Source organism: Anthonomus grandis, chromosome 3 (assembly GCF_022605725.1).
Source record: "Anthonomus grandis grandis chromosome 3, icAntGran1.3, whole genome shotgun sequence".
Lineage (NCBI taxonomy): Eukaryota > Metazoa > Arthropoda > Insecta > Coleoptera > Curculionidae > Anthonomus > Anthonomus grandis.
Genome location: NC_065548.1, coordinates 28,366,868 through 28,394,576, shown reverse-complemented (window position 1 = coordinate 28,394,576; position 27,709 = coordinate 28,366,868). Strand labels below are relative to the sequence as shown.

The 27,709-nt window shown below is 33.5% G+C and overlaps 2 protein-coding genes across 4 annotated transcripts in view; both read right to left on the bottom strand.

Moving 5' to 3' along the window:
- Window positions 1–9,883, bottom strand: part of LOC126733730 (casein kinase I) — a 70,255-nt gene extending 60,372 nt beyond the window's left edge. For 2 of the 3 annotated variants that reach the window (XM_050437112.1, XM_050437113.1), the window contains exon 1: window positions 9,574–9,883. In XM_050437112.1, coding sequence (XP_050293069.1) covers window positions 9,574–9,696 — 123 coding nt within the window. In that variant the 5' untranslated portion in view covers window positions 9,697–9,883. The remainder of the gene's footprint in view (window positions 1–9,573) is intronic. The other variant, XM_050437115.1, reaches the window with a different exon arrangement.
- A 15,283-nt stretch (window positions 9,884–25,166) lies between these two features.
- Window positions 25,167–27,419, bottom strand: LOC126734298 (uncharacterized). Its single transcript, XM_050437859.1, has 2 exons — window positions 27,182–27,419; window positions 25,167–26,028 (listed from the first exon to the last, which is right to left on the bottom strand). The coding sequence occupies exons 1-2, from the start codon at window positions 27,333–27,335 to the stop codon at window positions 25,235–25,237; spliced, it is 948 nt and encodes a 315-aa protein (XP_050293816.1). The 5' UTR covers window positions 27,336–27,419; the 3' UTR covers window positions 25,167–25,234.
- Between the last annotated feature and the right edge of the window lie 290 nt (window positions 27,420–27,709).

Below are 27,709 nucleotides of genomic sequence, written 5' to 3'. Positions count from 1 at the left end.
TTTGGAGAATTCTAAAGAACCTAGTAATTCTGGTGTGTCCACACAGTTAACAAATAGTTTGATTAATACTTCTAAATGCCTTATAAATGAATCTTTGGAAGGTATAGAAGAACGCCTTCAAAACAAACTGGAAAACTGGGCCAAGAATGTCATCGATAGTAACAAGGACCTAGTAAGATTCTTGCTGCAGAATAAAAATGACAACCTAAATACCCAGGCAGTTCCTGACAACGTGACACCGCCGCTACCGTTTCTGCAACAATCCAACAGCAGAAATATCTTTGAATCAGCTGTTCAAAGTAGAGTGAAACAGGTAGATGCCGCTAAAACTTCCTCTTCTTCTTTGTTTCCTAAAAGAGCAACGGCGGAGAAACGTCACTCAGACAATGACAAGATAAACATAAACAATGAATCAGCTGGGACTGGGAACTCTGGAACAACGGATGTTGGGGGCGACCATCTGCAACAGGGATTTACTTTGGGACAAAATCGAAAACGTACAAATACAAATCGTAATCGGAATCTGGTTTTAGGAGAAGCGGACTTTCGAGGTGATGAAAATTTCGCAGGTTCAGTAAATAGGGAATATTTTTATCTGGGATGTGTTAAAATGGGAGTGACCCCTGGTTTTATTGAAGAGCACATTAAAAAGCGGTGCCCTCAGATTAGGGACCTTAAAGTAGAATTGTTGCCAGTTAAGGGTGAGACTATTTCTTTTAAGATAAGCATCAACGGCGATTGTAGGGATGATTTTTTAAGGCCGGATAACTGGCCTAGAGGGGTTATCTTGCGAAAATTTTGGTTAAATAATAAACGCAAGATAAATTTTCATCAAAATCAAATGAATCAGATAGTTTAGTGCGGGATGGCCCTTCTGGTTCAGGTGTTTGCGTGTATTATGCTAATACAGGTGGTATGAGAACTAAAATAAAAGATTTTCAGCAGGCACTTAGTTGCCGCTGTTATGATATTGTTATGATTGCAGAGACTTGGTTAACATCTGAATATTCAGATGCTGAAATTGGTGTATCAAACTATGATTTATATAGATATGATCGTCAAATGGGTACGAATACTACCAAGGCTCATGGAGGTGGTGTATTGATTGTGGCTAAAAAGAGTTTATGTACACATAGAATTGGTATCCCACTTGTTGATGTGGATATTTATCAGATCTATTTGACTTTTACAATAGACAATCAAAGCTTTGTTGTTGGTTGCATTTATATACCATCTCCATCTCCACTTCAAGCCTATTTAAGCCATTGTGAATCCGTTGAACATGTATATAGTAGATATTCAAGTAGTTTGTTGGTCTTGGCAGGTGACTACAATTTACCACATGCTAGATGGGAGAATGATGATCTTGGTTTGGTGGTTGGTGGTTGTCTGGAGAGTGACAGAGAGTCTGTGCTTTCTCTGGCCAACTGCTTTAGCTTCTATAACTTTTTCCAGGTAAGTGGGGTTCTAAATACCAACGGGGTTGCCTTGGATCTCGTATTTAGTAGCTCAGATTTAATTAGTGTCAAACGTGCAATAGACAAAATTTTTGAGAATAGCTTACACCATACAGCAATTAGTTTCGACCTTTGTTGTGCAGAAAATTCTGATGATATGATATATGAGGAATATTTTTATGATTTTGGTAAGGGAGATTACATAGCAATTAACGATTGTCTTGCTGGGATAGACTGGAATCAATTGTTTTTGGGAGAGACATCTATTGATGTCATAGTTTCAATTTTCTATAATGTGATCTACTCCTCAATGGAAAGGTTTATTCCTCTAAAGAGGTACAAAAGTTCTTCTTTTCCATCTTGGTTTTCTTCAGAGCTTCGCAGTTTGATCATAAGAAAGAAACAAATTCACAAAAAGTTTAAAATTAGTGGTCAACAGCAGGATTATGATGAATTTGTATTGTTGAGACAACAATGTGAGTACTTAAGAGAGTTGTGCTATCAACAATACATTAATAAGGGGGAAATGAATCTCGCTGGCAATCCAAGGTACTTCTGGTCATATATTCAAAATAAAAGAACTGGTTTTAGTTTTCCCTCCAGAATGACATAGATTACAATAACAGGATTAGTATGAATATCTCGGATACTGCGGATATGTTTGCAGAATACTTTTCATCCGTCTATTCGGATGAGCAAGTCAATGACATACCATCTTTTGATTTTGATAAATCAATTTGTCTGAGCACTTTAACTCTGTCAACACAGGATGTTTATGAGGTTATTACTTCCTCTAAGAATAAGCTCTGCTCTGGACCAGATGGGATTCCGGCATTCTTCCCAAAGAAATGTGTTTGTGTTCTTACAAAACCAATACTGTTCATTTTTAACAAATCTCTAGGTACTGGTTCTGAGCCCACTCTCTGGAAGAGAAGTTTTCTAAAACCCATTTTTAAATCTGGTATTAGAAATGAAATTTCCAATTATTGGGCTGTGTGTAACCAATCTGAGTTGCCAAAGCTGCTTGACTGCCTGGTCAGTCATAGGATTGCCTGGAGTTTTAAATCTTTATTTAATCCTGAGCAATTTGGATTTATAAAAGGCAGATCTACTGATGCTAATTTGGTGCTGTATGTCAACTACCTCTACCGCTGCTTGGAGAAGGGACTTCAGGTTGACTCAATATATACAGATTTTTCCAAGGCTTTTGATCGAGTTAACCATGGGGTACTCTTGCAGAAGCTTAGGGCTTTAGGTATTGTGGGGCCTCTTCTTCAGTGGATCTCGGGATTCATCAGAGGTAGAACCCAGATTGTTAATCTTGGAGGTACATGTTCCTGTGAAATTTTGGTACCATCTGGGGTGCCACAGGGCTCTCACTCGGGCCCTGTCTTGTTTTGCCTCTCTTTGATTGATTTAGTTTGGAAACTTGAAAATTGTCGTGTGCTAATGTTTGCTGATGATGTGAAGCTATTTAGGCTTATCACATCCCTTTCTGATGCTGTGCTCCTGCAAAAAGACCTCAATTTATTCTTTGATTGGTGCCACTTGAATAGAATGTCCCTTAATATCAATAAGTGCCATAAGATTACTTTTCTAAGCAAAGAAACCCTATTGCTTTTCTTTATAAAATAAATAATGTAGCAATTGGTGCCAAAACAGAGGTTTCTGACTTAGGAATATTTATTGACTCCAGGTTGTCTTTTAAGTCACATCAATCAGGTGACTGGTAGGGCAATGAAAATGCTGGGTTTTATCCACTGGTCTACAACTGATTTGTCTTTGTTTACTTTTAGATTACTTTATTGCTCTCTTGTTAGGCCCATCTTGGAGTACGGCTCAATTGTGTGGTCCCCATCATATAACCGCTACATTGAGCAGATTGAAAAAACTCAAAATAAATTTTTAAGGGTGGCGGCTTTTAGATGTGGTTACAGGAGACAGGAGTATTACTATCAGTGGGTCAGGGATAACCTGAACTTACCCACATTGGAGTCACAAAGAACATTACTCGACTTATGTTTTATGCATAAGGTTTTAAATGCTACTATAGATTGTCCCGAGTTATTGTCTCTTTTTAAACTTAGGGTGCCTTCCAGATTGAATAGACAATCAGAAATATTTTCAGTCCCATTCCACCATACCAATTATGGCATTAATGAGACAATTACATGAATGGCTCGAAGTGCTAATGGTCTGTCAGGACAGATAAACTTTTTTGACTCTAGGATAACATCTTTTAAGGGGCAGTTAAAGAATATTATTTCATAGAGGCTTTAATTAATTAACTCATCTACACCTTACACTGATTTATAGATAGTTTTGTATATAATGTTTCTGAATATATATGTTTGTATGGGTATGCTATGTAATACTTTTGTAAATGGATTCCGTTAATAAATAAATAATATGTTGTACATAAAGTTTGAATTTATGTATTATGGATATAATCATAATCATAATCATAATCATAATTTTTATTGATGCCAGTAATATAAATTTTACACAAGTCAAAAAATACATAGGTAAAGTCAAAACAGACTACTTAACAGTACTAACACTAAGAACATTAAATTAAAATTTGACTATAACTAAAACAATAAATGATGTTATAAAAACACAGTAAAATCACCTTAAAATATGTGGTTAAAAAACTCCTCTAATGAATAAAAAGCATTCACTAATAAAACTTTTTTGATTTTTGTTTTAAAACTGTTTAGAGGTAAGTATTTTATTTCAGAGGGAAGAGCATTAAATAATTTTATTCCCCAAAAGCCCGGTCCATCCCGACACCTTTCCAGACGGCAGTAAGGAGGTACAAAGTCAGTTCTATGGCGAGTATTATAGCCATGTATATCTTGGTGAGTAGTAAAAGACTGAGTATTACGTTTAACATACAGAAGGTTTTCCAAAATGTACACTGAGGGCAGGGTGAGAATGCCAAGTTGTTTAAAGGCTGCCTTGCAGTCCTCCCTATATGCAAGATCAGCTAGTACCCTTATCACCCTTCTCTGTATACCGAACACATGTTTGGTATCAGATGCATGATGCATAAAAAGAATATAGGCAGAAAGGGATTTTTAGGCCTACCCACTGGACACTGTCTTCCCACCATTACTCTTACTTCTACTAGTCAAAAGATAAAAGTCTTCAGGAGAAACCTCTACACATACATAGGCCTACATCAAATCAAATAAAAAAGTCTAGGTAACATAAAGTATTTGAATCAATGTAGGCAGAAAGGGCACATGTCAAAAAAACACATTTTTGGGAAATCAATAAAAACTGTTTTTTCATCAAATTAAGTAAAATTATTCATATTTTATTCATTCATAGCACGATTTGTCTCCTTATATTTTAAATTTAAAAATTGATTTTAACTCCCCCAGAAGACTTTGAAAGAATTGACATGTGCCCTTTTTGCAAATAATGCTATTTAGTAAATTTAAAAAATATATTTTTTTTTTAATACAGCTTTAGTTATGTAAAGTACAAGTCAAAAATAAACAGCTAATTTTAATAGAAGAGTACAATGTTTTGGAAAAACTAATCTTTGGATCACTCATTGATTGTTGATTGTAGGCCACTGAAGAATAGCATCAAAATATGGTTTGTGTTCTTCTGCAACAAAAGCAGTGCATTTCCTTATATGCTCCATTTTGTTGGCCTTAATAGGAACTTTTCCTAAGGGATGTGCAAGGCTCATTGGCAAAGTTGGGCCGGCCATTCCAGGTTGTGATAAATTAAATGTATGTGACACCAAACCGTCAGTAAAAGGATAGGCTTGAACAGTGCCTTTTTGTTGGGTTGTGTATTTAAAACATGAAAAGGTGCTTATTTGAAAGATTACCTTTTCGTTACGAGGAAAATGTTTTGTTTATTCAGAGACACAGGTTTTTTTATAAAATTTTCGCCACCAGTTTTTAAAATCTAATATGTCACTTGTTGCGACCTCTTTGACTGAAAATTTTGTATAATTTTTTGTACTGGTAATAATAATCGTGGAGATCTCATGAATGGTGCATATTCTATCATGTTTCCATAAATTTTTTTCACAAACGCGAAGTCCCTGTAACATGGGAGAAATGAATGCCCCCTAACTAGGAAAAAGTGCCAAATCATGCTAAATTTACCAAAATCTGTGAGAGCCAAAAGCATCCTGACCATAGTATGATTCTTGTTTTGGCCCCAGCAGTTATCACTGTAAAGATGAAGCTCCAATTGATTTTCCTTGAATTCATTAAGATATTCAAGAACAAACATACAAATTTCGTCAGCTGTTTTCTTTGCCCGTCCCTCGTGGTAAACGTACATCCTGGATTTTTGTCTTAAGATTGTGAATACAAAATACGGACACAGTAAGCTGCTGGTAGTAAATTACCTCACCCACAGGCATTGTGGGTAACTGGACATTTTGCATTTTTGGTCTTTATTTTCCTTTTCTTCAATATCTTTGGTTATTTTTTAATAAAATTTTTTAGCCCTTTGTTTCTGAACTATCAATTCTGCGACGGCAGTACACTTGGCCATATCATTCAAATTTTGGTCTTTTATTTTGTTATTTAGTAATTGACAAGTCAAATAAACATCAACTTGTGGTCTTCCGAAAGAGAGATTAAAATTTTCACGAAAAAGCATCTATAAAATAAAAAGCTTACCTTTTGGTTTGGATACTTCTCTAGGTAAAGCTGATGCATTTTTGTCAAATTTAGCTGGCTATTCAAATAATGTTTTTCACGTCCTGAATAGTGGCTGATTTTTGTAGGAAATGATTGTATGTGTTCCTTTACACAATTCCGAATTTCTTCTGAGAAAGTATTAGCACTTGTCATTTTTCCGCATAAGTCATTCTATGACTTGCCTTGTGAGGATAAGGTGTTAATTCTCCTGATGCATTTGTACATGATAGCATATAAATTCAAAAATGCTTTAACACAAATCTCTACTTTGGAACTTTCTTTAAATAAGTAGTACTTGAAACTTGTTGATTTGGGTTTATTTTTGTCACCTTGTCACCGCTGCTTTACTTCCATCATATCCACAAGACCTTGTAGAAAAATGTCTTGTTCGTTTTGTTGAAAAATTGCCAATCTATCTGCATCAGAGAACTTTTCAGACCATTTCATTCTACAACTAAATAATGAAATTAACCGATGTGCCAAAATACTATGAAAGAACCTACCTGCAAAGGACTTCATTATTAATTTTTTTCTCACAAATGCCTGTCTTCCTTTACTGTTTTTATAAGACTTTCCTTCCAATCTTGCCTTTTTCTGTATGTTGCGAGCATACTTAGAAGGCTCTGCTTTTCTTTCGTCTTTTATTAGGTGTTTATTCAGAATTGTCATCCATGTCAAATGAAACTAAAATCACGTGCAACTGTCCCCGAAGCAACCAACAGATTAACTGAAGTCGAATTTTAGGTGATGACGTAAAACGCATGACAAACACATGTTGACCCCACCATTTGAAACACTAACATTTCGCATAAACGGCACATGTCACTGATGTGTGCCTTTTATGCATAATATTGACTTGTACCCTTTCTGCTTACACCGGTTCATTTAATTTAATAATTGTTATATTAAATATAAACTCTTTTTCATTATTAGTGAACTTTACTAATTGGAGGAGGTTTAAGTTCCTTTTATTTTATTTAATCTTTTTATTAATGATGTTGTTCATTGTTTTGATTATTGTAATGTGTTGCTTTTTGTTGATGATGTTAAGATTTTTAGAATTATAGACAGTAACTTGGCACATCATGAACTTTGTTCTGATCTTCACAAATTTGAATTATGGTGCACGAACAATAGAATGGTCCTAAATGCTAAAAAATGCAAATATATTCAATTTACCAGGAGTTTTAGTCCACCATTTCATCAGTACCATCTAATGAGTTCACCTATTGAGAAGGTATCAGAGATACATGATCTTGGGGTGCTTTTTGATTGCAGACTAACTTTTTCAAAAAATATTGAAAACCCTCTCTAATAAGGCTTACAAAATGTTGGGTTTTATTAAGAGGCATACTCATGATTTCAGCAGTATTGATTCCATCAAACTTCTGTATTTTTCAGAATTCAGGTATATAGTCACCTTATAATGCTAAATATATAATGTCTCATCAAATCCATATAATTATTTTTTATATATTTTTTTAATTATATGGATTTGATGAGACCGTGACTTTGTGTTTTTACCTTTGTTTTGTTTTCTTTTGGTCTCTTAGAGAAAAAATGGATGATATGTTTCTAATTAAATATATAATGTGTCTAGAAAAAGTTCAACGTAAATTCATAAGATACATTGCTTACAAGCTTAATATTCCTTGTATTGATATTAATTACAGTGAAATGTATAGATTGCTGAACATTGAAAAGCTGGAGACTCGATGTAAAAACTACGATATTGTTACAACATACAAGATTCTTAACAATGTAATACAGTCTCCTGAGTTGTTGTGTTTGCTTAATTTAAATGTTCCTCCTACTACAGTGCTCAGACAGACTAGATATTCACAGACACTTCAACGAGTTTTTAAATCTGCTTAAGTGCAATATAATTTTATATCTTGACTTTGCTTAAAGGATATCTTCTTTTCTATTGCAGTTACTCTGTTTTAAACCATTGTTGTCATTACATTTTATTTAATTCTATTGATGTTATCTGTTATTTATGCTAGATGCTAGCTATTTAATGATAGTACTAATACTTCAAGTGCTTTATTGCGATATAAAATCTTATTTTGTTGAATATTTTATATACTATATTTATTTTGTAAATTGGTTAATTACCATAATATATACTGAATTAGTAATAGTTGGTAAAAACATGCAATTCATAAAAAGTAACATAAAAAGAAAATTGACTGTATAAATAATACTGATTCATAGGTATATGTATAAACATTTAGTGTTTTATTTTAATTATTATTATAAATATTTAAGCTGTATTATGTATGCTGAAAAAGGATGATCATACAGTTGGAGAAAATAAAGTTAGTTGTCTTCTGCGTTTATAGCATGTTTTCAAATAGCACAAACCTGACTAAGTTGATTTTAATAAGTTTTTCCTGAGTAGCATATCAGATTACCCAGCAGCATAACACACATTCACAGTATTTGAAATTTCTATCTAGTTCTATTTAACAATGTTTCACAGGTTCTGTATTATCTAACTTTATTTAACGATGTTCACAATTATTGTAAACAGTTGAAAAAATTGAAAAAAATTAAAGGAAGGATTTAGTAGTTTGTTTATGATACTCACAAGCTATAAACATATTGGTCAGATGTATGGTTAGAACAAATAACTGAAATTGAAAAAAAACAACAAACTATATGTATATCAAACTATACATATAGTTTGTTCTTAAAATATAACACAGAATTAACTCAGGTTCATATAAGAAGTTTCCTGAAGGGAATTTATATACTTTTCTGCTAATAAAAAGTTAAGGTCAGCAGCATAGCAGATCCTTCACAAGATTTGAAATTTGTAAGTCATTTATAAAAACTAAAAATATATATAAAAGCAATGTAGCTATATTTAACAATGTCTTAGTGGTATTGCTTAACTGTAAATAACTTAAACTTAGAGTTATTATGTTTTTGAAATAGTCATGAGCTTAAACTTTGTCAGTTGTAGGGATTATAAATGAAATTTCTACATTTTTATTAGTACCTGCAAGCAAATTAGCTTTATCTAAAAATAGAGCTAGATATAAATATTTGTGTTAGTTTAATTGTTAAACTAACAATAGGGGTTTCATGGAATTTTTAGGAATTTTTGGGTAGTTGAGACTATGTATATTTTTATTAATATGCATTCCACCATGCCAACTGCCATCAACCTACTTTTTCATCTCAAAAAAGGTAGTAAAAAAAACATAAAGTTAGGATTGTTATTTAGGTGTACATATGAATTTTTGCCTTCTGTTTAAAAGAAATGGAGGCAGCAGTCCATTGTTTATTTGTACAACTTAATCAGATGGGGAATTTTGATATGGCTGCCATTTCTGTTTGTCAATGGACAACACTACACAAAGAAAACCTGCTGCAAAATTATTTTCGCACAAAGTTACAAAGTGCAAACTATAAAATAAGACTCTTACCTCTCCATTTGTAATATTAATTCCCAAATAAATATCACCAAATGAGCCACTACCGATTTTGCGAACTAAACGATATTTGCCACCCACTATGTACTCCGGTTTTCCGAATATATGTGTAGCCATTATATAAAACTGAAATAGTCTATTTTGCGTAAATGGTTTGTGAATTTAAAACACTAAGAAACCCGATTTCCAGTACAAATAATTATTTTAGTTCCTCTAGCACGCCGACATATTTCTTTCTGAATTTTTGATTTATGAGGAACTGTTGTAGTGACTGTTCCTTGTTTGTGACATCAGATCACACCGACAGAACGGAAAGTTGGTTAATTACATTAGTTAACTATAGATAGCGCCATGTTCAGCATTTCGGCGCTTTGGCCAATTAGAAGTAAGCCGATCGATGACGTATAGTTCTGCGTTAAGGTCTGTCCTTACAAGCGTATATTTTTACGCGCATTGGCAGCACGTGGCGAACTTCATGTTTATTAAGGTTTGGCAAATACGGGCTGTGTTATATATCCTTGGTGTGTTTGCACCGTTTTAAGGATTTTTGGTTTTGTAAATTTATACAAAAATTAAAGTTATTAGATACATTTCTAAAAAAAATATACAAAGGCGGATGACACTAAACTAAAAGCACAGTCAAGGTAACTAAAGGTAAGGACACTGATCTGTATACTAAACGTGTGTAACCAAAAATGAACGAAAACTAGTTTCAGAAAGTTGCCACATCGGCGCTGTTGGTCAGAAGAGTACCTCACTCTGATTAGTAGGACATACTTTTCGAAGTTATTGTTTTCGAAACCGTAATATTAATTGTTTTGTTTATTATATCATTATAAAAATGTAAATATGGCAATTATGTAACTTTTAGTTTTTGTACTATTTTATTCGTATTTTGTAGTTAAAGTGGATTTGTAGGGTTTATTTAGGGTTCGAGTAGTATCGTAGTAGTCGTGCTGAACGGTTGTGTTTTCGTTCTACGCGCTTGCCGGTAATTGCTCAATTGTTTTTGATTTGTTTTGTTTTGTTCGGTCTGTTTGGTTTTCCGCGGTTCACCGCACTCGTGTGTTTGTTTTTTTGACGTGCGTTTGTCTCGTGTATTTCAAAACTGACCTGCCATCCCTGGAACTTGGCCTTGTCCTGCCACTGAACTGAGTAGGTGGTTGCACTGGGCAAAGTTGCTGGGAATTTGTTTGGCATTTAAATAGTTTTAGTTTGGTCTGTTTGGTATTTCTGGGTTCATCGCACTCGTGTGTTTGTTTTTTCGAAGTGCGTTGGTTTTTCCTGTATTGCTGGACTGACCTGACTTCCCTGAAAGTTGACCTTTGTTTTGCCACTGAACTAAGTAGGTGGTTCCACTGGGCCAGGCTGCTGGGAATTTATTTGGCGTTTTAAATTACATTTATTATTATCTGCTGAATTGAGTAGGTAGATCAATAATTTTATGTAAATGTATGTATTAAGTTTTAAATCAATTTAATATTTTAATAGTACAGGATGTCTCGCAGTTTTAAGTGTTGTAAAAATAAGCTCTTTTTAAATTATATTTGTATAGTCCGCAACTCTGTTTTGTTCAAGTTCAAGTTCATTCATCCAAGTTGTTTGGAAAGAATGACAGAAGTGGTGAAAATAGGAGTTTACAAAATTTTATGTTCAGAGCAATGTCAAAATAGTCACAATGAAAGAGGGAGTGAAAATAGGATATATGACGAAAAAATTAAACATTTGCTAAAGGAGCTGGAAGGAAAGGACAGGTATTTAGAGAGACTGCGTAGAAATAGTCAAGTATTTGAGGACGAGGTTTCACAGGCAGAAGCTAATTTTTCTTTGCATATTGCAACTTTAAATGAACAATATAATGGGTTAAAGAATGAAATTCAGAATCCAAAAACTAAAGAGAAAAAAGTACAGCTACAAGTGGATTCATATACTAGGGTAAATGAGGAACTTTCAGAGAAGATAAAAGAGCTAAGTGATCTTGTCAAAATTTGATTAATACCATTACAATGCTTGAAAAGGAAACTGAATATCACAAAAACAAGATTAAGAGTATGCAGACAGAGATTGAAAGCTTAAATTGTATTAATACGCACATGTTAACATCAATTAAAACTATTGAAGCGGAGAAGGATATCCTGTCTCTCAATAGAAATGCTAGCAGTAACTTAAAAGATTTGACGACTACAAATCTTCGATCAAAATCTACAAACTGCTTAGCAAAAGCGTATTTCAATTCACGAGCAAAATCAAATGTACTAATTTATGGTGATTCTAGTGCTAGAGGTTTCTCTTCTCTTCTCTCAGGTATTCTGAGCTCGTCATACAACACCTGTGGTTATGTGTTTAGTAATGTTACAGCCCAGACCTTATGTAATTATGCATTTCCGCTAATTGTTAACTATACGAAGAATGATGTTGTTGTTTGTCTTGATTTTTCTTGTACATTGCTATCTTTTTCCCAAATAAAATCCTTGCTATCAATGGGCAGGATAACTAATGTAATTATTTGTATTAAATGCGATTTTAATAAGTGCTCAAGAAGCAGATATTACAATACAATTCATTTTATGAATTCTTTCATCTGTAACCGTAACTTTTCTGTGAGAATAATTACTAATGTCAGACAAAATTTTAGGACCGTCACTCTGCCAAATCTATGTGCAAACTTATCTTTATATGTTAAAAATAGTTTTCTGTCATCCAAATTAGTATTAGCATCTTTAGGTATTAGCGATAGTGGGATAATCAGCGATACACCCTTGATCGAGGGTAGGTCTTCGGTTACGCCTCAACTAGACCAATCTATAGACACCCTTGCTATTGGATCTTCTTTTTTAATAGAAACTCCCACTATAATCAAGTTTCTCTAGCATTTCTTAATGTTCAATCTGTGCGTTCAAAAGTTAGCGAATTGGAACTATTTTTAGAATCGATTAACTTTCCTATTGTGTTAATTCTTGTTGAACACTGGTTGAGGTCTGACGAGCCTATTGATATCCCTGGTTATGTACTAATTTCCAAATTTTCACGCAAGCAATATACACATGGTGGTACTCTTATTATGTTAGAGAAATCTTTTTTAACTAAATTTGTGTTTATTACTATTGACAGATTTAATCATCTATTAATTGAAAAGGTGTGCGAGTTTTCTATTGTATTTAGCAGTAAGTTAAATTTGTATATTTTAGGATTGTATCGATCTCCATCTGGTAATTTAGATTTGTTTTTAGAAAAGTTGGAGATCCTCTTAAGTGAAATTTCGGTTAATGCGATGTTGATTCTGACTGGCGATCTTAATGTAAATTTTTTAGACAAATCTAATGGATCAAATCGAATGCTTTTTAATCTGTTAAACTCATTTAATTTTAAGATGCACGTGGATCAGCCAACCCGGATTTCAGCATTTTCTTCCTCACTGATAGATTACTTCTGTACGAATTTTAACCAACACGAAAATCAGTGTACAACAATCAATGCCGGTTTGTCTGACCATGAGGCAATAGTGGGATTAGTAAAGCTTAATAGTGCAGCTAATGAGAATAACTTTTGCACGCGATAGACTTTATACTAGAGCTAATTTCCGCAAATTCTCTTTGCTTTGCAATATGTCAAGTTGGAATAATGTATTGACTACTGTTAACCCACTGCATAGCTTTTATCAAATAGTATTAAACAATTTTAACACTGCTTTTCCTGTTGTCAATATTAAGAAACGAAATAGAAAATCTTGGTATACTAAGGGTTTACGAGTATCTGGGAAAAATATGCGCTCTCTTTTTTTCATTAGGAAATACGTTATGAACAATGCAACATTTTTAAATTATTATAACAGATACCGCAAGATTTACAGAAACTCAATCAAAATGGCTAAGTGGACCTACTTTCAAAGGAGGATAAATAATTCCTCCAACAGAGCAAAAGAGTCTTGGAAGATTTTAAATGATCTAAGGGGCAAAAGTAATGTCTTGGTTATTCCAAGTACTTTAGATTCCAATGTCCTCAATTCCTTCTACTGTGATATTGCTAGTAACCTTGCAGCCAATCTCTCACAAAAAATAGATCCCAGGAGCTATCTCAGCAATGTGGTAGTAGCCGAATCTTTCTTTTTTGCCCCCACAAGTGTAGAAGAGCTTAAACAGTTAATGGTTAATCTTAAGAATAAGAGTTCATCAGGTTGGGATGGGCTTTCTCTTAAAATATTTTCTGCTTTACCTCTTGCTGCTTTGCAAGTCTTGGCCGAGTCAATTAACTTTTCATTTATGTCTGGAGTTTTCCCAGATTGCTTAAAAAGAGCAATGATTGTTCCTCTTTACAAGGGTGGCGATCGCGACTGTCCTTCTAACTTTAGACCTATAGCATTATTCCCTACTTTAGCCAAGATAGTGGAACGGCTCGTTAAGGTGAAGATGGTTTCATTTTTAAATAGGTTTGGCCTATTGAGTTTTCAGCAGTTTGGCTTTCGTGAATCTGTGAGCACAAATGATGCTATCTTTAGCTTTCTAGAGCACCTGTACAACCGACTGAATGTTGGTGAAGTTGCAGCAGCGGTATTCTGTGACTTGTCCAAGGCATTTGACTGCGTGAGTCACAGAGTGCTGCTGATGAGCTCTATGGTTTCAGAGGAACTGCCCTTGAGTAGTTTCGTTCCTACTTATCAAATCGTGTCCAGGCTGTCAAATTTAATGGTGGTATCTCTAAGGAACTTAATATAAATGTGGGTGTTCCGCAAGGATCAGTACTTGGTCGTTTACTTTTTCTCATTTATGTAAACGATCTGCCACAACTGCAGGTAACTGGCAAAATTTACATTGTTTGCCGATGATACCACCATCCTCTGACACGATTTTATTTGTTAAAAATAAAAGACTGGTGTGATGCAAATTTTTTGACATTTAATATTTCCAAAACAAATATCTTTAATTTTAAATGTAATACAAATGATATATGTTTGAATAATGAAGCCATCACCATGCCACCGTTCAGTAAGCTTTTGGGTCTTTCCATAGACAAGTTCCTTAAATTTGAAGACCATATTGTGAATGTATGTAGAAAAGTCTCATCAGGCTGCTACGCCCTAAGGGTTATTGCCACCAGTCTTAATTTCTCCATCGCCAGATCTGCATACTTCGCGATTATCGAGTCGCACCTTCGATATGGAATTTGCTTTTGGGGTTCATGTTCAAATTCACTTTTTAGTTCAGTGTTTGTACTCCAGAAAAGGGCCATTAGATATCTATGTGGGGCCAAGCCTCGTGACTCATGTCGCCCGCTTTTTGTAAGTCATAATATTTTAACCCTGTGTTGTATCTTTATTTTGGAAACAGTTTGCTTCGTTTTTAGAAAATATAAACAGGAACTCCACTTAGGAAGCCACTATAATACGCGAGAAAATTATTTGTTGAGGCTACCCATTCCTCATTTTGAACTTGTCCGTAGCTCTATCATATATGGAGGTAGAAAGCTGTTTAATAAACTTCCACTAGAAATAAGACAACTTAAGACTGAAAAAAGCCTACGTACAAGGACGAAAATATTTCTTGCTAGTAAAGCGTACTATAGTTTAAGTGAATTTTTTAATGATTACCATTTAAATATTTTTTAAAGTTTTATATAATTTTATTTTATTTCAAATTAGTTTCTCGTTTTTATTCATTTATTGTACAGTCTATTGGCTTTGTCTACAACCGCTATGTTTATATTGACAATAAAGCATTTTTGAGTTTGAGTTTGAGTTGAGAGACTTCCTCAACGCGAGTTAGGTTAAGAGTTTTCGACGTTGCCAATAAAAGTGTGTTTCTGAATTTCATGACAATATTAACAATAATTGTGTACGGTTTTGTAAAAAAGTTTCATAAGAAAAAAAATAGTTATTAATTGCAGCCAAGGTGGAAATAATTTAACATATGCTTAAAAAATATTACCATAAAATTGATTATTTACCAATATTCAAAAAAAAAACAAAATTGTTCTCAAAGAATTACTGTATTCTATATGTATATTAGTACAAAAACAACTTACAATGATGATTTAATATTTCCTGGTTCATTGAATGACATGCCATTCTTCTTAAAGTTGGTTTCGTGTCTGATAAGTAATATTTCATAGTCTGATAAGTATTCCATCAGGATCAACTACTATTATAATTAAATACCTTTTGTAATTTTCGAAATAGTTTCGAAGTTGTGCTGTTTCAAGCCAATTTTAATCGGATGCGATATTAACTTAAAACATTGAAAGGCCTTTCAATGTTCTAAGGATATTAAGATCCACGATATTTACTGGGGTTTTCAAAATATCGAATCTAAAAATTAGGTTATTAGACAACCTGCAATTACATCACCATCTTGATTTTAAGAAAATTTGGTAGTTTTGGGTTATCTACTATGGCAAATCGATTGACGTTAACGATATTTTTCTAGGCATTTGAGATTTTTTGCAACTATAGTCAACTTTGTTATTTCTTATGGATGCTATATTTAATTTATACGTCATTAAATTACACGTAAAAAGGCCTTTTTAAACATATATAACAGTTTTATCTTATATGGTGGAAAACATACATTTATTCAACATTTAAAACATTTTTTCACTTAGTTGGCTGTAAAAATAAATGCTGCTAATCAATTATTTTGTTTTTTTTACTCAAACAAGAAAGTCATTTCATTAATATGAAAAACAATTATATCTAACTTACAACGAGAAATGAAATTAAACAAATAACAGTCAACAATTAACCAAAATAAAATTACCTAATAAAGTGTTCAAAAAACCTCCGTTTTTATTAATACACAATGTACGTACACCTCTCAATCATTGCCAAACAAGCATTTTTGATAATTTATCGTGGTATTTTTTGAATTGCTTGTCAAACGGCTACTTCAAGTTCTTATACTGTAGTATGATTAGGGTAATACGGTTGATTGAATTTTTGGGAAGATACGCAATCCTGTGTTTTAAAACGTACCTGGTCGACTATCAACTGCCGTTTAGTCTTGTTGACAGCGTGGGCTGGAAATCTAGGAACGATTCATTTAGGCTTCCTGGACTTGGCTTCTATGACTGAGGTTTTCAACGACGCTGGAACCTCTGGCTACGCGGCAGTGTTGGTTATTTCTTTAAAACATGGATGATGCTGTTAACTAAGTTTTTTTTTAACATTCAACAAACACAGTTATGTCATTTAGGTGGTCAAGTGATGAGTGATGTACTTAAGGGTGGAGGCATGCTAAAATGTCTTACAAGTTAAATTTTATAAACATATAATTAATTACTTACCAAAATATATTTTTGAGATAAAAATTAATTAAATAAATATATAAAAAGCTGTTATTAATCTACAAAATTATCAAGAAAGTTTATAATAATAATACAAATAATAATAATAATTTATAATACAAGTTATAATTCCAACAACAAACATGATATTTTCTCCATTTTGTGTTCAAGAGGGTCAAGTTTTTAAATAAAAAGCCTGTTGCACTTAATTTACTAAAAACCAATACACAAAAAATATGTGGGACAAATTTTAAGATATAAGTTTGTTTCACCTAAATATAATTAACAATTGAAATAATTTATCAGCTCCAATATTTGTGGTAATATAACATCTTAGTCATTAATTTTTTGTAAAAAGTAATAACCCATTTTGTCATAAGATTTAATATCTGCAGAACTGTGCAGCGTTGTAAGATCTGTAAAGTACACCTTTTTTGGATGAAAAATATTGAAAAATAAATACCTTTAACTAAAACAAAAAAGTTAAAGGGATTTTGAGTAAGAATGTTAATAGCACTTGATAAAATATGGAAAATAGACCACATTTAAAGCGTTACAGGCAAACCCCTTATTACCAGTTGTTACAACTACACTTAAAACTATACAAAGTTAGTAATTTGGTTTAAATACCCCGCATTATGGTTATACAGAACGTCCAAAATAAGAATAAGCAGTATGGATCTCGGAAATGGTAGAAGATAGGAGGTGGTATAATTAGAGGAAAGTTGCGCAATATAATTTATTTTTATAATAAAATATTATAAATTCCAAATACTTCCTAGATTTTGGAAAAAGCTGAAATTTCGCAAAATCGTTTTACATTTTTTCTGGCGTTATTTGAAAATGTATAGCAAAATTATTTTTCCACCTTGTCTCGCCCATATGATGACACTTTTAAATTTAAAATACGACGTTCTATCTTTAGAGAGCCATCATCAACTTTGTTTTTCCTTGTCGACCCTATATTGACCATTTACAGTTTTGAATAGCCCTTTTAATTACCTTTCCAATGAGGTACCTTGTATTTTGAATGAGGATTTATAGTCATTCCTAGACCTCTTTCGGTCCTACCTAACGCCGATTTTAATTACTTCTGGGGAACTTAAATGGTTATTTACTTTAGTGTATTGCTTTCATGAGGATAAATAACTTTCGGCCTTATGAATTGGAGTTAGTAAGGAGGATGTTCTGTATCTCCATATCTTCGTAGGTATTTAGATCGTCACACATTTTGGATGTGTTTTTTGTTAGTTTGTTATCTATTTTCGCGTTCAGTGAAAATATTTCTGTTGCTTGGGTTAAAATATTATTATTTAGTTTGTCAATTCGACGTCGTACATGAATGATCAAAGTTCAATACAATTACAATTACATATAGTAATTAATTTTTTTCATAGTAGTCTTACCTTTGGACAATTTTTATAAATTTATTTTTAATAACGAATTTTCGTAAGAATTTGTTGATTTATTAAAAAACAATTATTGTCAATTAATACTAAAAAAGATAGTTTTTTTACACCTTAATAAAAATAAAATAGAAGTTTTCTGAATTTATCGGATAATTCAAAATCAATATTTTTTTTCTAATAGATTTACTTAATTGATCTATTTAGTTTATAAATCGTTATTGGCCAATATGTCGGATAAATTGAAAAAAATTTAAACATTTACGACTTACTCAAATAAGCCGAATTGGTGAACTTTATGAAGTAGCAAAATCTTCAAGAAATGATAGATACAGTCTGCTTTGCAAGTTCGTTATCAGCAGATTAAACTTATTAATGATGCTTTATCGCATGACGATTATGCCTTATTTTTGAAGCAAGATAAGATAAGGGCTGATTTCGAATCTCATTATTGGTTCGTTAAGGAAACATATTTCAAATGTAATAATTCTAATAATGACACTCATTTAAATAATGGTAATTCATCTCATACCAGTGGTTTTTTTTGTTAATCTGTATCTTTCTCACCCTTGTCAGTCCCAACCTTTAATGGAGAAATATCTCAATTTCCCACTTATAAAGATTTATTTGAAACAATAGTGCATAATAATAATTCAACATCAGATGTTGAAAAATTTAAATATCTATTAGGGACAACCCTTAACTTTAACTCAAAATTTACCCCTTACTGAAAGTAATTATAAAATGCTTATGATAGTTTATGTAAGAGATACTATCGCCGGCCAATCATTGGGCTGCTATTGAAAGTACCCCAAAACTCTCCTCTGATAGCTTACGCAACTTTTGTGTTGCGTATTAGATATCTTTTCGGATAGTTAAGAAGCTTTGCGTAATTTGGGACAAACAGTTGATTCCTGGGTCTTTGTTTTAGTACAAATGATGCTTAAAAGGGTAGACATATCTGTGGTTAACAAATTTAAGTTACAAGTTACAAATTGAATCAAATTCGTTCTTTTCAACAGCTGATTGAAAAACACTGATAAACACTGTTTTGCCCTATATAATATAAAAACTACTGGGAAGGAAAAAAAGATGGTCCAAAAGCCTGTTACCTCAAATGCACAGCATAAATAAAATTTTTCTAGACCCTCTACACAAGTATTTTTCACTAGAGGTAACCCAGTTAATAGCACTCATTTTCAAAGTAAACAGAACAATAAGTTGAGTTGTAAAATATGTCAAAAAGGTAGTCATTCTATTTTTAAATGTCAAGATTTTTTATCAAAATCACCCAATAAACGTTACACTATTGCAAAAGTGAACCATCTTTTCATAAATAAGTAATTCTCAATCTGTTAAAAACTATACTTCTACCTTTTGTTGTCACAAATGCGGTCTTAAGAATCACACTTTGATTCATTTCATAAACATTTCTGGTTCGTCTAATGAACTTTCCAATAATCGCAATATTCAGGGTGCAAATGTACAGCAGGATCAAGTTGAGTCACATTTGTCCACCCCTAGTAACACGATTGTTGGTCTAAGTGTAGACTGTAACCAATTTTTGCAATCTTCAGGCAGTTTGAATTCTTCTCTTAGCTGCCGCTTTAGTAGCGTTTTTTGATAGTAGAGGTAATTATGAACCCGTCCGAGTTTTGGTAGACTCAGGGTTACAGCCAATTTTATTACTAAGGCGTTAGACGTCTTGGACTAATTGCGTTAACTGACTTAAGTTGCGTTAAACGTCTTGGACTAATTCCTTACAAATTGTCACATAGCGTTCACGCGATAGGACAGGTTCCCGTATTCAATAGCGTACAAGGAGTTTCATCGATAATTCAACCATTAGATTCAGGTTGTTTTCGTCAGAGCATAGAAGCTATTGTCATTCCAAAAATTTGTAGAGATCTTCCATACTCGAATATTGCGGCCACCTCTTGGTCGAATTTGAAAAATTGCCAACTGGCTGATCCACTTTTCTATAAATCACGTCCTGCCGATGCCTTACTTGGCGCAGATGTATTTGCTCGCATCCTTAGACATGACAGATTAATAGGAGGTCCAGATGATCCTGTAGCTTTGAATAGTGTTTTTAAATATTTACTAATGAGAAAAACACGCTCTTCTCTCAATCTATTTTTGCTAAGTCAAAGATTCTGAAGTGTTGATGAAGTTCCCAAAGTCACTTCAATGTCTCCCGATGACTAATTGGCAGGAACAATTTATTTGGAAACAACTTATCGAAATGAAGTACGAAGAATTTGTTGTATCATTGCCATTTCGTTCAACCCGGCCTTCCCTTCCAGGTAGCCGCGAGCTTGCTCTTAGACATTTTTTATCTTTAGAGCGTAAATTACAAAAAGATCCAGATCTTTATCAACAATATTCTGCAGTTATGAATAAATATTTGGAATTAGGGCACATGAAAATTGCTTCTAGTAACTTCATCCCACAAAATGTGTATTACATTCCTTATCATTGTCTCATTAAACCTTCCAATGTTACTACTAAATTGCTTGTAGTATTTAATGCCTCTGCTAAAGTTCTGTCTCAATTATCTCTAAACGACCACTTGCTTTCTGGGCCTAAACTTCAAGCTGATATTACTAAATTGCTATTGCTTTTTAGGTATGACCGTTTTGTTTTTACTACTGATAATCGTCAGATGTTTAGACAGATTCTTGTAAATTGAAAGAACTCGTCCATTATCTCAAAGAGACTTACGTAACTAGAGAAAAAAATGAAAACTCCAAGTCTCAGTCTCAAAATGTCTTTTTTTTTTTTTTTTTTTTTTTTTTTTACTATTCAGGTGACATGTTTCGCTAATGAAGCATCATCAGACCTATAATAAATAGAAAAACACACGTAACTACAATAAAACCTTACACTAAAGCAAAATCAAATATTAAAAATTAGATAAAATTACCTTATAGCTAGGTGACCTGCTAAGTACTGACAAATATAATTTAAATATGAGAATACCCACATATTTTGTAATAAAAAACAATAACACGGCACAAAAATTCAACAAAAAATATAAAAAAGGGGAAAAACGTGACAGGTGTAGGATCTGAACCCACGCTCTAAAGTCGATCTTAGTGAAACATCAGACCGTTAACCAATCGGCCAGCCCTGCCTACGAATATTGGAGTCAAAGGTATATATGCGTATCGTGAGCAGAAACAAGAAGTTAGATAAGATTATTAAAGATAAGTCCTGGCTCAAAGGTGAAAACATCATTAACGCATGTCAAATTTGGACTCTTTTTGGCTTTGGTGATTTCCATTTTCTCCAAGAGATCCAACTTTCTACTCTTAGGGCACTCGTGAACAATGGAAACATTTTCAGGGACGGAAAAACTATGACCCGTTGATAATAAATGGTTAGCAAATGCTGACTTAGTTTCTGTGGTGTTGGTGTCCCTGAACTTATTGACGAGGCTGAGGTGTTCCTGTACCCTTGTGGATACTCTCCTTCCTGATTGTCTTACATAAACGGCAGGGCAATCCCTACAATTAAGACAATATACACCCGATTTAGATAGAGGATCACTTTTATCCAACGTCTTTACTAGGTTCCTTCTTAGCGAGTTAGTCGTTTTGAAAGCTATGGAAAGGCTGAAAGGCTTAAAAAATTTTGCAAGTTGTTGAGAAATTCCGCCGAAATAACTAAGGCATCTAAAATTATTATTGTTGGTGATGTTGTTCGGTGGGTGGACGATGTGATAGGACAGTTTATATTTATTATAAAATTTGTAATATAATTTGTTCAAGCTGTGAAGTGAGAAATTATTGTTTACAGCAATTATTTTTATAATATTATGTTCTTTTTGAAAAGCGTCTTTGGACAGAGGTAATTTAAATAAACGGTAGAACATTGAATTAAAGGCTGCATATTTGTGTTGATAAGGGGAATTGGAATTAAATTGGATTATATTATCTGTTGCAGAAGGTTTGCGATATACTTCAAAAGAAATACTGTTATTATTTCGGTATAAAAGAAGATCTAAAAAGGGTAATTTTCTGTTTATCTCTCTTTCCAGCGTAAAAGAGATTTGATTATGAAGGGAGTTAATGAATGACAAGAAATCTAATAAATCATTCTCGTCACCAACCCACAACACGCACACATCATCCACGTACCTCTTATAAGCTCTCAAAAAGCCCGCAAAGCGACTTTTCATGATTTTCTCCTCCAAGTGACTCATGAAGACCTCGCTCAAAAATGGTGAAAGACAAGAACCCATGGCGAGACCAGTTTTTTGCCTAAAGAATTGATCATTAAATTTGAAGAAATTTTGTTCCAAAACTAATGATAAAAGGTGGATAAGATTATCTACCACCAGTTTTGGCAAAGTACTATTATTGTTTAGCAGGATCTCAACCAATGTTAAACAATCTGACGAGGGTATGCTGGGGAACAAGTTCTTTACATCTAAGGAAAGCAAAATGGCATTGTTTGGAACATCTATTTGCTTTAGATAATTAGCAAATTCAATTGAGTTTTTAATGGAGAATTCGTTCCGAAAACCAGTTACTTCTCTTAAAGTATTGTTAAGCCAAGAGGATAATTTATAGCAAGGAGAGTTTACGAAGGAAACTACTGGTCTTATCGGGTTTCCCTCCTTATGAATCTTAGGTAAGCCATAGAGCACAGGAGTACGGGAGTTCATAGGGTATAGGTTAGATTTAGTGGTGTTAAAGTATTCTAGAGTTATAAGACATCGATCTAGAGAATTCTTAAGTTTTGAGAAAAAACTAATCGTTGGATCCCTAGTAATAGTCACGAAGTCGTCAGTCGATAGAAATTTCGTCACTTTAGCCACATAGTCGAGTCTATTCATGACTACCAAACAAGAGCCTTTGTCTGCTCTGGAAATTAGAAGATCGTGCGTTTCAATTTTGTTTTTTTTTCTTTTGTCAAAAAAAAAGACATTTTGAGACTGAGACTTGGAGTTTTCATTTTTTTCTCTAGATTCTTGTAAATCCTAATGAGACCGATTATCAGCGAATCTTATGGCGATTTCAATCAGGTGGTCCTATTGAAGATATGGTATTATGTACTCTTATATATGGTCTTGTCCCTATACTCTCTATTTAGCTATTAAAACATTGCTTACACTGGCCGAACATCAAAAGTCAAATTACCCGAAAGCAGCTGAATTGATTCAGAAGTCTCATTCATATGTTGACGATATCCATGGAACGAGTTTCACCATTAAGGAAGCTTTCACATTGCAAAAAGATCTGATAAATCTATTCTAAAAAAGGGGGTTTTGCAATTCGTAAATGGAGTGCCAATGATCCTAGATTATTAAGTCACTTTCCGACTTTATATCTATGTAATCAAAATTTATCATTTGACATAGATTTAAACAATTCTCATAAGGTGTAAGGATTAGAATGGAATTCTTCTTCCGATGTTTATCAGTTCTCCATTACCTCGATGGCCACTTTGTGTACCAAACGAAATATCCTTAGTAATTTAATCTTGTTTTTTCTTAAAAATTTGTTATGAAATCAAGTTGCTCAAAGGCTTTATTGGCAAGTTCATATTTCTTTTGTCTGAACTTTCTCTAGGAAGAGGCACTATTTTGTTAAATATGCAGGTTATTCTGGAAAAGTTTGAGGCACTGCTGAGCAAACTAATCTTGCTTTAACTCCAATCTTAATGAGTGTGCCATCAGGTAAAAGATAATCATCTTCACGGATCATTCGGGTCAAAATGGCACAAACCACATAATATGGAGTAGGAGCCCAATTATCTGTAGGTATGGCTTTTAGCCTTTTAATTTTAAGTTGTTCATCTTTGGGGAAGCCAAAAACAGAATTACTTGCCTCCCCTGCTCTTAAACTACTTTTATAATGAGATTTACATCCGGGAACACAGCAGGGACTTGGCATGTTTCGAAAGGCAAAAAAATACTTTAAGGAATTCCTATATACGCATAAATTCCTATATAAATAAAGCTAATAGATTTACCTATACTTACTAATACTATGGGTATTCCTTACCAGATTTCCTCCATTACTACATTTTTTGATGTGAATAAAGCATAAACCTAGGCTCTTAGGCATAAGTTTCTGGTTTTGGTGGAACACAAGATATTTACAAAAAATCCCAAATAACACAGATAAGAGCACAATACAAAAATCTTAAAAGTTATATGTAAAATAAACTTGAAAATCTATAAATAGCACAATGATCCAGTTAAGAAGCCTGCCGGTTCCACCGTTTCTGTTTACAAACAAGGTGTTTCTCTTTATAACCATTTATCACTGTTTTTATAGTATATAACACACCGACACCGGCTGGGAGATGTTACTAAGACTTAGTAAGTTCTTAGTAATAACTACATTCACTTTCCTTTCCGAAATTTCACTTAAAAACTCAAATTTAAAAGAGGAATTCAAACGATTCCCATTAAGGCCCTTCGCACATTAAGAAACTAAAAAGAAACTCAACTAATTGGAAATTTAAATCACAAACTAGTTACCAACTAAGAATCGCACACGATGCAACTGATAAAATCACTTCGCTTCTGAATTATCGGGGGAATTTTGTGCTTAAACTATTATTTTAGTACAGTGCGCGTTAAAAAAATGTCTAGTGATTCGAGTGATGAGGATATTATCCTTTATTACTATTATAGAAAAAAGAGAAACCTACAGAAGAAAAGGAGATATTGGATTGACCCATTGATACATTGAGAAAAATATAAAATGCAGAGCTTTTGTTGCTGCAAAAGAACTACAAGAAACTGACGCCAAGTTTCTGGCCTTTTATAGAATGTCAAAGGAATCATATGTACATTTAGTACAATTGCTTGTCCCTGCTATCGACAAGAAAAATACTCCAATGCGAGAATGTGTTGGAGCAGAAGAAAGAATTTTAATAACCCTCAGGTAAGAAAAACAAATTTATTTTCTTTAATATAAAAACTAAAGAATTATAAATAAATGTTATTTACTAAATTAAAAATTATTATTATTGAACATATTTCCCACAATTTCATAATAAGACGAGGCTCTCTGTGGATTATGTGTTGCAATATGTAGGGGGGTCAAGATATTTTCTTGTTCTGTTTGAATTGTTGAGGTTGTAGGTTGCAACTCTGCCGAGACTTCAGACCCTGTCGATATATTTGAATTTGGGCTCAAAATCTTTGGCGTACTATGCACTATATCATCAATTAAATCCATTACTTTTCGCTTAAACATTCTTGTTTGGTGGGAAGACATCTCCTTCAAATCAGGCAGTAGGCTCAGTAAAAACATTTTATTGGCCTCCTGCAGCGGATCCATATTGGCATCAAGTTTTTTTTTTGCTTTTAAATATTCATCAAAGCTTTCATCCACATTATCTTTTGATTGTTTATTATCTCTGCGCTTTGAAGATGATTTTTTTTTATGAATTGATGATTGTGGAGGCTCAGATGGCAAAGCATACGAGTGAGGAGATGGTAATTGCAATGAATTTGATTGTGGGGATGGTGCTGACAGGGACACAGAATTTGTCCGTGGAAGTGTTGTCTGGGAATCATCCGACTCTTCTTCTTCATGATCATCATGAACTTCTTCTTCCGATTGTTTTGGCAAATTCCCTGAAGTCGCGGAATTTAAAGCTTTTATATATGGTAAAGCAAACTGCATCGTAGCTGTTAGATAATAAGCCTTTTTTAATTTAGCTGAAGAGCCACTTGGAGCTGGTTTCATATGTCTCACAAATACTGTTCTCGAGTTTTTCCACTTCTCCTTGCATTCGGTCCCTGAAATAAAAAATATATTTAGAAATTATGTTTCTGATTTGTGTTTTTTGCCTATCTTTTATTTAAATGAAAACTATTAGTCCAAGGCAGGTTTTCGCAAAAAAGTATAGGGTAGAGTGTGTAAAAAAATTCAAAATAAGAACAAAATATGTATAGTGTTATTTTAAATACATTTTTGTTTCAGATATCATCATCAGCGACTGGAGGAACATTCGTCAGTCTGGCTTTATATTTTGCTAGAGGGGACAATACCGTTTCACAAATTGTGACCGAAACCACGTCTATTATATGGGATGTATTAAAGGAAGAATATCTGCCCATTCCAGATATGGAACAATGGAAAAAAATTGCAGAACGCTTCGGTTTATTCTGGAATTTACCTAACTGCCTAGGCGCTATTGACGGAAAACATATTCGTATTGAAAAACTTCCAAATTCCGGATCCACTAATTTTAATTATAAATCGTACCATTCTATCGAACTGATGGCATGCTGTGACGCTGATGGTCTATTTACATTAATTGAAACGGGTTATGCAGGCAGAAATAGCGATGGCGGAATTTTCCGTGCTTCAGCTATTAAGCATTGGATTGAAAATGAAGTCCTAAATTTTCCACTATCTTCAAAATTTCCCAGTGACGCGAGCAATAATCAATTCTCTCACTACTTTGCTGGCGACGAAGCATTTCCCTTACTACGCTACTTAATGAGACCATATCCACAACGTACATTGGATAATGTAAAAAGGATTTTCAATTACCGATTAAGTCGGGAAAGACGTATCATAGAATGTTCATTCGGAATGATGGCCGAGAAATTTAAAGTTTTAGATACTGAAATAAAATGTCATTCGCCCGAGAAAATCATTAAAATAATAAAATCTGTGTGTATTCTACACAATTATGTACGAAAACGGGAAGGCATGCCATATAATCCACAGCAATTTGAAGAAAATAATAGCCCGGTCATAAATCCCGATATAGAACCCCAAAATCTTCAAATAAGTGCTCAATTTTCCGCATACAACTTAAGAAATTATTTATCTAACTATTTCATAACTCCAGCAGCTACTCTTCCATGGCAATGGCAAATGGAAACACTGTATAGCTTATTTTGTAATAATTTAAATAAATCTGTATAAATCAATACATACCTGATAAATTTAGTTCCTTTCCAATAGCATTCCAAGACTTTTCGGTTATGTCTTTGCGCGAATATTCATTTAATGTATAGTCATATAGATAGGGGTATTTTTCCACTTCTTGAACTAATCTAATATTCAATGATTGTTCTGCCATTTTCGACATTTTGAATGTTTTCTCATAAAACACATTAGAAACTAATCGCGAGCGACTCGCATGTTCGGTTGCTGCTGACAGATCACCGACGCGTTTCAAACTGGTTACCAACTAGTTGCGCTGTGTGCGAGTGCTCATAGAAATACACGGCCGCAACTAATAAGCAACTGATTGACGATTTAAATTTGCAATTAGTTTCTTTTTAGTTGCCTAATGTGCGAAGGGCCTAAGTCTCATGAGAACTGAAATGAAAACGGATCTGAAAGGCATGTTGCGAATATTATCATTTCGCGGCTTGAATAAAGTCGGCTGTGCTATGCATTATGCAAGTTTGTCTGGGATGTGCTTAATATTGTCAGCTGTCAATTATTCGTCAAAAGACA

Excerpts from the sequence above, each read along its gene's own strand:
- LOC126734298 (XM_050437859.1), bottom strand. The coding sequence starts at position 27,335 with ATGTCGAAAATGGCAGAACAATCATTGAATATTAGATTAGTTCAAGAA. Across the intron at positions 26,029-27,181 it reads AAAGGAACTAAATTTATCAG|GGACCGAATGCAAGGAGAAG; the intron begins GTATGTATTGAT and ends TTTTTATTTCAG.